Genomic DNA, 16,613 nt, shown 5'->3' with positions numbered 1-16,613 from the left:
ATTTGTCCTCTGCATTTGACCCATCCCCTTGTTCACCCCCTGGGAGGTGAGGGAGCAGTAGGCAGCAGCGGCGCCGTGCCTGGGAATAATTTTTGGTGATTTAACCCTCAATTCCAACCCTTGATGCTGAGTGCCAAGCAGGGAAGAATGCTGGTATGAGCTTTTAAACATAACCCGTTAACTGCTGCCAATCAAATGGTGAATAAGATACTCTTTAGGGTTCGTATGTTTGTAAATCTGACTGTGATGAAGTCCGTGCCTCACCAGTCATGAACCTCACCGCACGTCACTGATATATACTTACATCGTGTATATAAAACATGGAGGTGTTTGGATGTTTTTTTAAGGGCTTTGTAGGTGGAATTGCACGGCTTCCATAGGCTCTATTATAAGCAAACTTTTGATCGCATGTATTTAATATTTAGAATGCAAAAAAACCCATCTATCGTCATGTCTTTCATAATGATTGTGAACAATAGGCAAAATTCCAAAAAAAAAGTGCAGTTCCCCTTTAAATAAAAATAAAACAAGGCAGTGCATCTTGCACCAAAAAGTAATTAATCTCACTGGAGACTACACCAACTTTACAACTACTACATAAAACAGCATTAACTCCATATCATGGCTTTACTGCTTTTGTTAAAACATGTCACTGAAAAATCCCACATATTCTGTGTATACTAGCATTGGTTTAATGGCATTTCAACCTTGGCTGGGCTGCCTGTGACTGTAGGGTTTGTACACTGCATAAAATTGTCAACCTCTGACTTGCAGGACTAATAATGGTGCATCAGTGGGAGTGATCTGTTGGTAGGCGTTTGTGGGAGTATTGGTGACTGTTGGTAAGGTCAGAACATTTGATTAGCCATTGTAATGCAATGAAGAACAAACATGAATGTGTAACTATGGCCCAATAAAAATCATGTACATAATCACCACATTTTGTGGCGTTTTGTTTTTTCAGAGTGAGTTTATCGGCCCTCCATTTGTAACCATCCACAATTGTGTAAACAGTCATAGTGAGTTTACCCAGAATATAAAGGCCAGCATATAGGGTCTGGAAGTTAGTTTCTCTACACCAGAGCTGGGCAAATATTTTGACTCGGGGGCCACATTGAGAGAAAAAATGTGTCTGGGGGGCCAATGTGTATGTGTTTATAAATTATATATACACCTTTAGCTGTAGAAATCTGCTGTACAGTGTGTGTGTTTGGGTCCCTTTTTTTCCAGGAACACTAATACCAAAGTCACAATGATAGTTCTAAAAAGTTATGACCACCTCAATAAAAACGGAATGGAATTTTTTTTTTTTTACTGAATGGGACACCCAAAATGTATATGAAAATAAAGAAAGTGGGATTTACAATATTAACTATGAACAATAAAACACTGAATATTAACAACATATGAACGTCGCTCCTCTTTTACTTCTCAGACCAGCTCCTCGATAGTTGTGTACCTTTTACAATCAAGCAAAATACAACAAAAATTTAACAAACAGCAAAATATGAATGTAAAGTGTAATAAACACCAACAATATGATTTATTATTACTTTTATCCAGACATTTGTTGTACAAATTTGCTTCGGCATCTGTTCCTGACACATGCGTTTCAGGCTGGCTGCTCTGAAAACAAACCCCGCCCACTCTGCTTTGTTACTCGTCTGAGCTGCTGTAATAACTCGTATAAGACCCAAAAGCGCAGATTTAAACCATTGTAGTACCTTTCTATAGTTCAAGGCTTACGGTCATTTAAAAACAGCACTGCACATCATAATGGCAGCAACAGTTTTGATGTTAAAGGTCTAAAAAATTATGTAGAACGTCCGGTGGGCCGGATTGAGAATCTTGATGGGCCGCATGTGACCCGCGGTCTGTATTGTACCCAGGTCTGCTTTACACAAATAAATAGTCTACATTACAAGAAGTTACAAAACTGCATTTATGTTTGTTTTATGTGTCATGTACATTTATGTCAAGTTTATCATCAAGTTGTCTTTGACTTAATCTACAAACATTAAAACTGAACATATTTCATATGGCAGACCAGACAGGAAGCATAGGCCTTGAGAGTGGTGATAGGATTAGGTGCTGTTATTAACTTGAGGAATGCCTTGTCATGTCTGAACATGAACAGCCAGCAGCACAGTGACGTCCTGTTTCCCTACTTGACTGACAGTAACTAAGGGGACAGCAGTTATACTTAAAATTTCCTTTCACTCAGCTAACAAAAATCCCAATTAAGGAAGTTATTACAAGAGCAGACTATTAAGCATCAGAAAGTAATACCTTAAGAAAACAACATTCTCTACTAAGTCTGCCTGGCCCACCATCATGTCATTGAGACACAAAATAAAAAAGGCAGAATTTTCAGCTTCTCCTTTGAGCCAGTTTATCCAATTTTGTCACCAGTCAAGCAGAATATATCACTTTAACATTACTGAAATAGAATACAGAAAAGTAATTTGAGCAATATGAACCTACCTCAGCTCAAATCCTGCGAGTCTTACTACAACAAACATGAAATACACTAAATGGTGACAAAAATGCAACTCCCTCTGTGTTGCTTAATTATAACTGTCCATTTCATAGTGGAAGTTGATTTCACATGTTCAAAGATACCATGAATAGCCTTTATGATGGTTTTAAGGGCAAAAATGTATGATTTAAATCAGAGCCAATATTGTTACACGGGTATCCTGTTTGTCTGATTATAATTGTGATTAAAAATTGAATTATTCAATGATCTTGAAAATTTTAAGTATTAGTTTCAGCATTGGTATGACTAATACTGACCCTGTAACTACTTCGTATTGGATCGATACCCAAATTTGGAGAATTGTCCAAAACTAATATAAACAAGAGAATAGTAAGTGCTTATTACAATTTAACAGAATTGTATGCAGAACCATGTTGCAACAGAAAGTAAGCAGATATTAACAGTAAATTAAAAAGGAGATTAATAATCATTTTGAGAAAATAATACAACTGAAATTGATGTACCGGTAATAGGTTACCCCATATGTCAGCCACTTAATTAGGACCTTTTACAACCCATTTTGTAATGGTTATTTATTATATGCAGGAGGCTGCAATATATAACCACAATTTAGATGTTAGGCCATATGGGCCATTCCTATCTCAGATTTTTTAAATTGCAATGTCAACACACAGCATGCACAGGCTACTGTGTTCTTTCCTCATGCCCTGTCTAAAGACATACACAAACACAATAACAATAAATGCTGTGATTAAATTATGCAGATGTTATTGTAGGTTAACATCTCAATGCTCATCTGCTTGAATAGTCTAGTTCTGTAAAAAAAAAAAAGACTTTTGGTAGAGTAAGAGGACAGGTGCACATGGGTTCAACATAAGCCAATTGCACCTGATCTTGCTGTCCGTCTCTCACACATGGATATTTTTCCTAATTGTGTACCATCTTGGTGGATGCAACTATGACAAAACATATTTTAAGGCATTACGTCAACCCTCATTGGCATGAAAAATCATGAAATCATTTAAGTTAAAGTACCAATGATTGTCACACACACACTAGGTGTGGTGAAATTTGTCCTCTGCATTTGACCCATCCCCTTGGGGAGCAGTGGGCAGCAGCGGCGCCGCGCCCGGGAATCATTTTGGTGATTTAACCCCCAATTCCAACCCTTGATGCTGAGTGCCAAGCAGGGAGGTAATGGGTCCTTTGACATTAGTGTTACCTCAATAGAGCTGCCAAAATGTAGGTAATGGGGGACCTGCACAGAATTTTTTCAAAGCACAAATTCTACACAAAATATCACAACCCAAACATTGAAAAACAGCACTACACAGGATGATATGATATTGCCATGAAATGAGCAAATTAAATTGAATGAAATTGTATTCAAGGTGTCTCAAGCATACAGTATTCGACCAACACATGTCACAGCCGTACATGTATCACTACAAAAATGCACAAATATCTTAAATCCCACTTTAATCTGGAACAGGCAGGCAGTTGCTTGGGAGGTCAGGTGTGATTTGTCGATTTAAGTGATGCCCCACTTACGCCGAAGTCCCCCTCTGCTGCATCTCCCTCCACTTTGTCCCTTGGTTTCACAAGCTGTACCCGCTCCACTGATTCGGCTACAACGTGGCCAACTGTGAGCTTCGACGTGGGAAGCGGAGCCGAGGCAGCTTGAAATCCAAACGAGGCATGATGATGCGATGCTGCTGTCGCCTTGATGCATTCATCCCCCCGTCAACATCCACGGAAATAGGACGAGCACAAGGATACAACGATGCAGACAAACGCCCCGGATGTATTTATTTTTACTAACGATGTCTGTTATCCATTAGTGGCATAATGGGGTCAGTCTTTCTTATGAAGGAGAGTGAGGCAAAGTGTAGCCCTGCAGTTGTTGCCCTTACTTTGCCTCCGCCTGCTTACTTCTCTTCCCCCGTTCACTCTCATAAAAACCATGAGCATGCTGCCCATTGGTTTCCGACTCAGTGAGACAGCAACAGTAGGGAGTGGCATCCATGCACTCAGACAACTGTAGCAATAATACACATTTTTATAGACATCAGCAGATATGACGTGCATAGAGCTTAAGTTATTTAATTATTATAAAGCTGTCTTCAGCAAAGCTTTCAACCATCAAAACGAAAATGACGGGAAAAGCAATTAAACCACACTCTGGATCTTTTACTGCCAGTGTTTCCCTGACATTGATTAAAAAAACTTGGGGAATGTATTTATTTTTTATTATTTTTATAAGATTTTGCATTACAGGAAGATAATGTGTCACCTTCCATGATTGCCACCTCTTGGCAAAAAAATTTCCACAAAACAATGACTATGTTTTAAAATTTGACTTTGAAGTCTTCCTTAGCTAGTCAGCACACAATGACGAGCAGCAGACTGGCTCAATTGTACCAAGTTAGCAGTCAATATTCCAGAGTTTGGTAACAGCATATGCTGTTAAGTAAAAGTGTTTTTGCTGTTTGCATTAACTTTTGATTCGTTAAAATCTCATTTGTTAAATATTTGTACAAAACGGTCGGGGTGCTAATATTTATTAGCCTGTCAATGGTGGCGTCCATTGTATGTTAGCATTAAGCTAGCGGCACATTGCATTTTTTGTTTATACTAAACTGTATTGTCAACATGTATGTGCACTTCATGTTAATAATAATGTGCTGTCCTTTTGTGTGCTTTGTTTTAAAGTAAGACTGTCAATGAAAAAAACGTAAAGTTGTAAGTTTTTTCTTCTCTTAAGGACTTTTTACCTGTCTGCCAAATTCCAACATTCAGGGACAGCAGACAATATTTGTAAATAACCTAGGTGTACAAAGTGCAGCCTGTATTACATTGCAATCATAAAAAAAACGATATAGCAATAATTGAAAAACAGAGCAAAAATTGTATTATATAACAATTTTCGGACTATAAGGCGCACTTAAAATCCTTTCTATTTCTAAAACAAATCGCCAGTGCGCCTTTTAACCCGATGGGCCTAATGTACGTATTAATTCTGATTGTGCTTACCAACCTAGAAGCAGTTTTATTAAGTACATGGTGTAACGATAAGTGTGACCAGAAGATGGCAGTCACACATAAGAGATACGTGTGGACTACAGGTTGATGTCCCCGTTCAAAAAATGACGCTAGGAATCAAACCCAAAACGTTGATGTTTCATTGAAAATATAGAAGATTACACACGGCACTCAAAAATCTTTCAAAATGTTTTAGTACGACTTTGGTAAGCTATGAAACCGCACCACTTAACAGATTGTCGGCACATTATGGCAACCGTAGTCAGACGTGCTGTTCTTCAACATACAGGTATTATTATGGTGTGTGTATAATGGCCCCTGATAGCATACATCATCTGGCGTTTTGTTTCGACCTATTATGCAAAACCAACTTTTCTTACCTATATGTTTCCTGCTGATGCATATTTAGGGTCTCCATAAGCCATTTCTAATATAAAGTAGCGTATAGTTCTAACATATCTGTCAGCAGACTCGCTATGGAAGTGCTAAAAACTATCGGTACAACAAAGCTGACAGGGACAAAAAAATCAATAAAAATAAACAAACTTTGAAGACATTGTAAATACTACACGTAAATAAGACCTCCCACAAAATGGCATTTCCTAAAGAGACGGTCAGAAAGCGGCTTGAAGATGTAAAACATGCAACATTTTGGCCAAATAACCACCATTACATTTTATGTAGACCACAAGGAAGTGTTTTAAATGTAGAAAAAAAATCATAATATGACTCTTTTAATGCGCCCTATAATACGATGCACCTTTTGTATGAAAAAATACCTGAATAGACCCGCTTATCGGCACTGTGCCTTATAATGTGGTTTGTCCTACAGTCTAAAAAATACGGTAGTAAGAAAAAGATATGTTTATATTTTGAACTCATAACACAAATTTGTCTTACATGTATAACATATTTTTGACTTAAAAAAAATACAATTAAGCAAATTATATGACAATATTATATTGACACCGCCCTGACCATGACTCCAGCGCCACAAATAGATTTCTGTTCTGCTGGAAAAACTGACTGCAATTACAGTGTTTATGACTGGATGAAAAAACATCCGATGACAACCATCTATGTCACATCCAAAACACACCCCAGATAGTTATTATCAGATTATTAATCACAGCAAATGAAAATGTGGTGTTCGTGAACATCTGTTTTAAATGGCAAACTTGTTTGGACTGTAGTGGCTTTCTATAACGAACAAAGAGTTAAGTCGAATATGTTAAAACCCAGGTTTACACATTAAGCTCAAAATGTTGTCAAAGCATTGCATTTATATTTTACATTAAAATCAGCAAAATTCATAGTCCATTTGACTAATTTAGCTAGCTTTGACCACAACTGTGTCATTTACACCTATTCTAGTGAAAATACATCTATATTGTCAATATATATTGTTAATTGTTATTAATCTGTTACCCAAGCTTGTTGACATATAAGTGAAAACACTATTGTATTTATTCATTTATTTATTTACAGACATAATTTTGTATTACATTATTGTTTCTTTTGTTAATATCAGAGTTCCTTCTGCAAAAAAGGTAATCCCTTGTGTCCTTATGGACAGGGACCCACAGTTAAAATATACATCATCATATAACATACAAAATACAATTCCTTTTCAAATCTACCCACCAAATAAATTTACAATTTCATACCAACCTACCAACCGGTTGACATTCATAAAAAAAAAAGGAATCTTTAAATCCACCAAATCAGTCTCAACATCCTATTATTGAAATTTGATTAAAAGGTCGCATCTTGAAGACAATCTCATCATACATACAGAGGTCAATACTGTACCAAAATGATGCGACTAATGTGAATTCCTTAACCATAAAGGGTGTGCTGAATATACTAAGCATGAAGTCACAATACATTTTGCTTAAAGCGCTTTTTAAAAATGTTTAAAGCATGTGATTCTTTTATAAAGCTATCAATCTCATTCCAGATCATCGGGCCTCTACAGGCTATACTAAAGCTTGTACACTATAGATGACGATTTTTCCCTCTTAATAAAGGTTTACTTCTAGTGTTATATCTATGAGAAGTAGGGGTCACTGGAATGAGCTGGCATAGAGTGGCAATACAGGGTTTTCATCTGACAGCTATGATTTACAATATTACCATTCATTTTAAAATGTATCATTATCACAGTCTTTAAAGCACAGTCATCTATGTTGAAGTACTGACTCATACCCACGTTACGCTACTACTATAAACATTCCCTCCAATACTACTTTTTGAGATCAGAACTACAGTCTCCACTTCAGTTAATTACAGTCATTACGTCTTGAATTGTATTTGATATGATCTCATCCACCTGCTTTGAACACAAAAACAGAAGATAAATAAACACAGGATATACGCTGTCAGGAAACTGTTGTCCTGCTACACAAATATATGCTCCATTAACACAAATAGGGCACTGGAATAGAATGTATCAATACAACTGACAGATAAACATTCTTATTTTAGTGAATATTTACAGAAAAGAGAAGAAAACGGGGGTTTTTGGTTCATTGCATTTTGTAAAGTTTTACATACAAGTTAGACATGTGGTTACAAAAAAAAAATGTTATTTGCATAATGTGTATGTACCAATAGTTTGTTGCAAGCGGCCAATATAATACACGGTTAATTGACAACGTTAGTATCTGCTTTTTCTTAACTTACTAACAAACGTGTCATTAAAGTAAAGGAAGACATGCCTGTAATACAACAGAACAGTCGAGCGTGCCACTATACCAGACACAACCAAACTCATCCCCTGTCTTTTGCATTACAAATCTTGTAAAATGCAACTGAAATGCTATTGAGGATTCTGCTAAGTTTAAAGGGAATAGCTCAGAGGTGTTGGAAAAACAGGATGCTGGAGAGAAAAGGGTACAGTGGATATTGGGCATGACAGGACATTGCATAATGCATTGGAAATGTATGGAAACCATATAGTTTTTCCTTATCAATACGCTACACAAAGCTTCAAATACTAAAAAGGGAATGGTGTAGCAACATAGGTCAAAGCAAACATAAAGGAATAACACTTTTCTAAAGTGACATAGCGCTAAAAAGGAAGAGTCGCCACAATAAGGAAGTAAATAATTCTAACTGCATCAGTAAGCTATAGAAATTATGTGCCATATGAATTAGGAGACATTTGTGAATCCTATTATTTTCAACTACACTTCACACAGTAGGCAATTATGCAGTGCAAGGTTAATTTCCGAATCCAATCAATTATTTATACTAATGCCAATAATCTTCAAATTCCCACCCTCCTTTTTGTAAGACCAACCGCTCTGGAAAACCCTTCATGACTTAGGCAGTCTCTAATCTTCGTGGAAACTTGAAATCTACGACTCATTTCCCAGTGTTGTTTGTTTAAGCCCAGGCCTTGAGTTTTGTACTTTCTCCAGGCAGTAGAATCCAACACTTGTCGGGCCAATTGTCTATGTTTAACCTTTAGTGTGACATTCTTATTGCACCAAGTCAATCTATGAATGACACGCAGTTTGCAAGGTTTGTAAATGACTATCACTCCCGCTCTCTCTGATGCGTTTTCACACTGCTAAATGTGCGGAGTTGAGCTTTCACGGTCAGTGTGCAACCCGCCTTGGAGACCACTATTATCGCGGCAAAGATTTTCCACCGTCCATTCCATTCCTGTAAAATGCACTTTACAGGCTGTTGAATCACAGGAATTGGAGATCAGTTAAAGAAGACATACATAGCAAGAAATTGCTCAACTAAGAGGGTCAGAAAACAACTTGGCGTAATCTGCTGTGACTGTAGCATTCAAGATAATTGCACCCACGAGGTACAGGCCAAAGGTTTGGAGACACCTTCTCATTCAATGTGTTTTTTTTATTTTCATGACTATTTACATTGTAGATTGTCACTGAAGGTATCAATACTATGAATGAACACGTGTGGAGGTATGCACTTATGTTTTCAGTTATTTCACCTTTTTTTGTTGTTTTATATTCTAGTTTCTTCAAAATAGCCACCCTTTGCTCTGATTACTGCTTTGCACACTCTTGGCATTCTCTCGACGAGCTTCAAGAGGTAGTCACCTGAAATGGTTTTCACTTTACAGGTGTGCTTGAAGCTCATCAAGAGAATGCCAAGAGTGTGCAAAGCAGTAATTAGAGCAAAGGGTGGCTACTTTAAAGAAACTAGAATATAAAACATGTTTTTAGTTATTTCACCTTTTTTGTTAAGTACATAACTCCACGTGTGTTCATTCATAGTTTTGATGCCTTCAGTGACAATCTACAATGTAAATAGTCATGAAAATAAAGAAAACACATTGAATGAGAATGTGTGTCCAATAGGGGTGTAACGGTAAACAAAAATTTTGGTTCGGTACGTACCTCGGTTTAGAGGTCACGGTTCGGTTAATTTTCGGTACAGTAAGAAAACAACAAAATATACATTTTTTGGTTATTTACCAAATTTGCAAAATCTTCCACCAAAAATATTTTTCTCAGTGAAATATTTGATGTGAAGCAATCAGAACCTTGGATAGGTCAATAATGCATTATAACATTGATTTTGATTCAATATTATGTCTTGAGCAATGACAGTTTGAAAGAAAAAAAAACAGCTTTGTTTTATTAGTCAACATTCCAACTTTTTCTAAATTACATTTAACCTTTAAGCTTTTTTATTTCACTTTGTTATGTTTTTGTTTACTTTAATAGTAATTTTAGAATGTGCCGTGGGCCTTTAAAACATTAGCTGTGGGCCACAAATGGCCTCCGGGGCACACTTTTGACACCCCTGCTATAGATAATAAAAAATTCAATCTGATAAATCTATGGATAAAAAGCAGAGCCTGGCGACGCATGCGCGTTTATCATAACTGTCTCGCTCTCTCTGTCTCTGCCCCTCCCTCACGAATGCTGCTGCTCGCACAATATGTTTTGTTTTTAACCCCTTCTTAATCCTGAACGTACTGTAACGACCTGCTGAAGTTGATGCTGTGTTCTTGAGTGAGTGATATTCAGAATTCCCATTGTTGTTAAAGTAGCACGCCTGTAAGGTGATTGGCGAAGAAGGAGGAAGTGTTGTTGTTGCGGAAATGAGGAGTGAGGATAGACGTGGTTGGAAGGAACGAGATAAGTTGAGCTGTGTTAGTATAGGTTGCTCAATAAAAGTTTAAAAAAGAGCATCAGACTTGGTGTGCACTTCTTCTGGACGCTACAGTACATTGAAAATACACGCAACCCTAACTCAAAATGTCGGACATTTGAGGCATTTAAGAAACTCCGCCCTGACAGCTCTGCAAAAGAGGACATGTCCAGTGAAAAGAGGACGCATGGTCAGTCTATCGTAGCCCGTTAGCTGCCAGCATGTTGTGTGTTGTGCTTCGGTGTGCATTGTTTACACAACGTGCGTTACGCTACTTAATATGTCCGTGTAGAAACTCGTTCGGTACACCTCCGAACCGAACCGGAACCCCCGTACCAAAACGGTTCAATACAAATACACGTACCGTTACACCCCTAGTGTCCAAACATTTGGCCTGTACTGTACATGTATGTATTGTTAAAACGTGACGAATACAAAAATTATCTATTGTTATCGACAGCTGTCATCAATGACAGATCTTTGATGACATTTTTGGTTTTGTGTTGTATTTTACAACAGTTAATGGATTCAATACATTGTAAGGTTTCCTTGCAAGGAACCCTGAAATATTGCAGACATTTGAATAAAAACAGTTCTGGGCTCCTTCACGTAGCTTATACTTGAGACATTTTTCCAGCTGGGGGACATAATTTCTTCCTGCATGTTACACAAAGTATGAGAATGTGTGAGCTGCTGCCTGCTCTATTTTACTTATCTCTTAAGTATCCTAATGTTTTTTTGCAGAGATATCTTTTCTGTTGTCCTTTTGTCCATCCATCCCTGTACCGTTATTTGGTTGAATCCTGATCCATTAAACTATGCGCTCTGCTTTGATGAGCTCACGCTGCAAGTGTTGCGGATGGAGGCTTGTCAAGCGACTCGCTGCTTTGCAGAAACGAACAAAACAGAACCAGTAAAGCGCCAAGAAAGAAGGACAAAAACTGGATTTCCTGGCAAAAACTTTAAGTTTTGACAGGCACGCGTAAACAGAGGAGACGTCCTGTACACGACCAGCATTACATTAGAAGAAGAGAATGAGGTGTGTGGCCGTGTGAGCGCTGCAAAAACTCAAATAAATGCCCTGTCAGATATCAGAACATATTTGGGGAGAATTATTGACAAATACAGTAGTTATTTATTCTTAAATGAGTTAAACATAAAATTGGGCTCCAACAAGAAAGAAAAATAACCTCTCTCATGCAGGGCAAACGGGCCGGTGTTTGATCAGTGGTTATTATTTATCAACTTAACATGTAAAAAAAAGTACTAAATACTGTATAAATTGGATTCGCTGATGTAGTTCTGTTGTAGTTGTAAGACAGAAAAAAAAACTGGCAGATACCAATATACGTCAAAATGCCAAATATCAGAGCCGAAAATCGGCCCGGTCGATAACTGGTCAATTTCTAGTATGGAGACACATAAATAGCTCTTAGTACGATAGTACTGTGGAATAAAAATGATGCCATAATGTGTAAAATGAAATGGCAGGCATGTTTAGGATAAACACACTTACTGTAATCGAACACAAATATAATGCTCAAATTATGTTTATAACTACAAAAGTTTATTTTTAACTGCAAATAATAGTGCGGAAACAGCTACTGTTTCAAGCAATTATTTCCTCTCAGGGCATTCAATCGATCGCAACTGGACTGTTTGGTTTGTCTTAGAAGACGTTTCGCCTCTCATCTGAGTAGGCTTCATCAGTTCATGCTCAGACGTAGATTGTTGAGATCCAGTCAAATATTTAAAATACAATAACTTACTGTTGTCATTTATAAAGTGACAATGTGAACATCTTTCAATCAACATATTTTCTGGATGTGATCTATGAGGTGGCAACTTGTCCAAGGTGTAACCCGCCTTCCGCCTGAGTGCAGCAGGGTAGGCTTCAGCCCCCCACCCCCTCGATGTGTTCAGTTTTATGGGATGATTTTCCTTTGTGTGCTGCGCAGTGACCAGCTGGCTATATCATTTTGGAAACGCTTGAGAAAAAAGGGCCGCGCTTTACTTTGCAGAACGTGAACTTTCTTACCTCCGCCAAAGAGGTTACGTTTTCACATGGGTTTGTTACTATGTTTGCAACATAACTTTAGTTTGATAAAATGTTCAGGTAATATCCAAACAACACAATTCCTCTTACCTTCTAAAAACATTCGCTCCCTGCTTACGGCGTTCCACGCCCCCACTTTGGCAATCACGTGCTGAGCAGAGGATTCTGGGAGATTTAGTTTATTTCCAGACCCGGCCACCGCTAAAGCGCCAGAAAAAACTACACTCACTAAGTTTTCCTCTGATACAATCACACGACACGGCATTATTGTAAAAACTTTAAAACCACAATAACGTGGTATCTACAATATCGTCACAACACTATGTGGGGCAGTATAGCTCGGTTGGTAGAGTGGCCGTGCCAGCAACTTGAGGGTTGCAGGTTCGATCCCCGCTTCCGCCATCCTAGTCCCTGCTGTTGTGTCCTTGGGCAAGACACTTTACCCACCTGCTCCCAGTGCCACCCACTCTGGTTTAAATGTAACTTAGATATTAGGTTTCACTATGTAAAGCGCTTTGAGTCACTAGAGAAAAGCGCTATATAAATATAATTCACTTCACTTCACTATAAATATCTGATATTTTTGCTGGCTTAATCCCACTGATTGCAGCCTGTGTCACAGCCACACTGTAATAACCAGCTGCACTGATGAATAGGACTGGGCGGTATACCGGTATTGAGAATTATATTGCAATTATATACTTTATTATATTTTTGCAATTTACGTGATTCTATCAAATCAACAACGCGAAAGAGATGGATGCACTTGAAACGATCGAGAAGACATTTGTGCCAAAATATAAACTTTGTGTAAATACATATGTTCCTAGTTGTAACGGTATGAAAAATACAAAAAGCTGCCAGAAATAATGAATTTGTTAAATGAACTTCCCAGTCACAACTCATTTTCTCAAGAAGCACTGACACAACAAAGGTACACAATCTGAAAGGGTGTTACAGTGGCAATATTGTCACTGCAGTGACAATGTCTTCTTTAACCAGTGACTTTATTTTACATGTTGTTATTTTGTGTTTTTGTTATTAGCTGAAGATCTGAGCATAGCTAAAGATTTGTTTTGAAGAAGATTGAAGATTATACTTTACTATTATATTATTTTCAAGGCTTTTGAATATTTTATGTGCATCTATCAATGCTAAGGGGAACTGCCCTTTTTTTTTGGAATTTTGCCTGTCGTTAATCATTATGAAAGACATGACGACGGATGTATTTTTTTAATGTGGTTTTAAGTGAATATCTGTCTGTAGTTTTGTTTACTTCATTTATAATTTCTATTTTTGTATTTTTTCTTTTTTGGGGGGAAAACAGCATTTGATGTATTTTTGACAACTCCTATCTATTGTATGTGGCTGAAAATTAATAAACGTTTAAAAAAAGGCACCTTACACGTTGAAATTGTGGTGTTTTGGGTGGACCAAGCACGGATTGAATTGATTTCAATTCATTTCAATGGGTGACGCTGTTTAGCAATACACATTTTTCAAGGTGTGAGCTGCATCACAGAACAAATTAAACTACTACTGTATTTACATGATAAACCAAATACTTGTTAAAGTACAATTGTAAGTTAACATACTAATGCTTTTACCAGTACTTTCTGGTATACAAATTAATATTGTTTAAATGTTTAAGCATCGTACAATCTATTGAGTTAATACTCTGACATGTAGTAAATTGTATCTGAGTCTATTTCGACTTTCTGCTACAATAAAAAAGTCCCTTACTTGCTCAGTCTAATTTGACAGGAAGATATAGGGCAGCACCTAAAATAAGAGCTGAATCTACAATATGCACTCAGGCCTATCCATACCTCACAGCAGGACAGCGTGAAATGACAAAGCTCTGCACTTCTCTAATGTGAGTATAACAAATACGAAGAGTGTATTAGCGTTATTGCGAAACTCGCACGCACGCCTGACTGATATGGTCATTAAAGTGTCTACAGTAGCGATAGGGAAGTGTCTCAGCTCTAATATCATTGCAGTGCAGAAGTGACTGATTCTAAATTATCCATGTGTCAAACACATTATTTAAACAGCAAAAAATTGCATAGTGAAGTTGATGTTAATGAAAATCAGCGATCGCAACATCTTCAAAATGACGTGTCATCTTCCCATGACTTCACTTAGAGACTTAGCAGAGTGGAAGAGTGGTTAGGGCTGAAAGATTCTGGAATAAATGTGAATCTTTTTTTTTGCGTAGAATTGAGACTGATTATCTTCAGATAATTCAGGCACAACATGTTCAGAGCCATGTGTTTTCTAAATGTTTTGTATAACTGCTATTATCGATATTAGGAGACACCTCAACGAAAGAAGAAATAAACTTCCGTTGGTCTTTCTGACATGCAGTAGGACAGTTGACAGTGATTTTTAAAATATAAATGCAACAATAGAAAAATCAGAAAGACTTAAAATAATTAAGTCGAAAACTTGGCACGCTCGCTCACCAAACAGTACATTGATGCACGTGAAAAAGACAGATGAAAATAAAAGTCGAATGCAAATGAAATCGCTCTTTCCAGAAAGCTGATGAATAATAAAAGCCACTGGTAAAGCTTGTTGGTACTATCAGCGAGGAGAACCAGGACAGTGAAGCCAACTCGCCCTGGCAGGAAAGGCTCACTTGTGGACAGTGAGACAAGTAAGAAGTGTTAGCCATCATACCAGCAAAGAGTGCAGCATCTGGCCTTTAGTAAAATGGTATTGTTTGTTTGTGACTCAGCTTGTCAAGTAAAATAGAAAAAAAATTGATTTAGAAAGTATGTGAATAAAGTTTTGTGCAGTTCTAAAGGGGAGCAAAAAAGGATAAACAGTATTATTTCTACAGTATAAAAACTAAGACAATTATGGGGCAAAGCAAACACTAGAAGGCTTCATTCAATTGATCCTCTCAATGTAAACCCCAATCTAAGCTTTAACACATTGCTGTCTGAGCAACTAAGATAGTCAGTTGTGCACATTGAACCTACTCTTTGACAGCGTGACTGACAGTGTGTGTATTTAAGAAACTTTTTGAGCACATGCAACAATTCTGTGATGTTAATAACCGTGAAAATTTTGGTCACAATAACTGTGATATGAAATTGTAATTTGAAATAAATAATTAATCAACAATTAATCATAATGAAAAGGTTCCACACCTCAACTTTTATTTCCTTTCAGGAAAAATATCTTCTTCACTATGACTGATACCACCATGTGCTGCGGTACACGTCTTTATCTGCCCCCATGTAAAGCTGACATTTACAATGGAGTTTAAAGACAAAGTATTGCTCTCAACCAAGAACATCCACAAAAAAGTTAAGAAAAGAAGTGACAAACATTTACCCTCCAGTGACTAGCAGAAGCTATAATACAATTTAAAGGACATTAATTCCTTCATTTGATCTATTTTAATCCAGATAAATGATAAATAATGATAAATGGGTTATACTTGTATAGCGCTTTTCTACCTTCAAGGTACTCAAAGCGCTTTGACAGTATTTCCACATTTACCCATTCACACACACATTCACACACTGATGGTGGGAGCTGCCATGCAAGGCGCTAACCAGCAGCCATCAGAGGCAAAGGGTGAAGTGTCTTGCCCAAGGACACAACGGACGTGACTAGGAAGGTAGAAGGTGGGAATTGAACCCCAGTAACCAGCAACACTCCGATTGCTGGCACAGCCACTCTACCAACTTCGCCAGATACAAGAGAACAATGCGATTCAGAAAACGATGCATTATAAAATGCAACCATTTGATATGATAGGATTTGATCCGATGCAATATGGTACAATTCTTTGTTTAAAGTAGACTTTCATTTAATATTATAACTAAGACAAGGTGAGTCCTTCAATGTGGCGCT

General features: G+C 37.4%; 1 protein-coding gene across 4 annotated transcripts in view; it reads right to left on the bottom strand.

Moving 5' to 3' along the window:
* The window catches only part of rasa1a (RAS p21 protein activator (GTPase activating protein) 1a), a 74,937-nt gene that overhangs the window by 43,335 nt on the left and 14,989 nt on the right, over window positions 1–16,613 (bottom strand). Inside the window, exon 1 of one of the 4 annotated variants that reach the window (XM_062050945.1) lies at window positions 2,485–2,622. The exons of the other annotated variants lie outside the window; for them this stretch is intronic. Coding sequence (XP_061906929.1) covers window positions 2,485–2,522 — 38 coding nt within the window. The 5' untranslated portion in view covers window positions 2,523–2,622. Of the gene's footprint in view, window positions 1–2,484; window positions 2,623–16,613 lie in introns of those variants that run through there. 4 annotated transcript variants of the gene reach the window in all.

The sequence above is a fragment of the Entelurus aequoreus genome, linkage group LG06 (genome assembly GCF_033978785.1).
Source record: "Entelurus aequoreus isolate RoL-2023_Sb linkage group LG06, RoL_Eaeq_v1.1, whole genome shotgun sequence".
NCBI classification, from domain to species: Eukaryota; Metazoa; Chordata; class Actinopteri; order Syngnathiformes; family Syngnathidae; genus Entelurus; species Entelurus aequoreus.
This window is presented reverse-complemented; position numbering and strand designations above follow the sequence as displayed.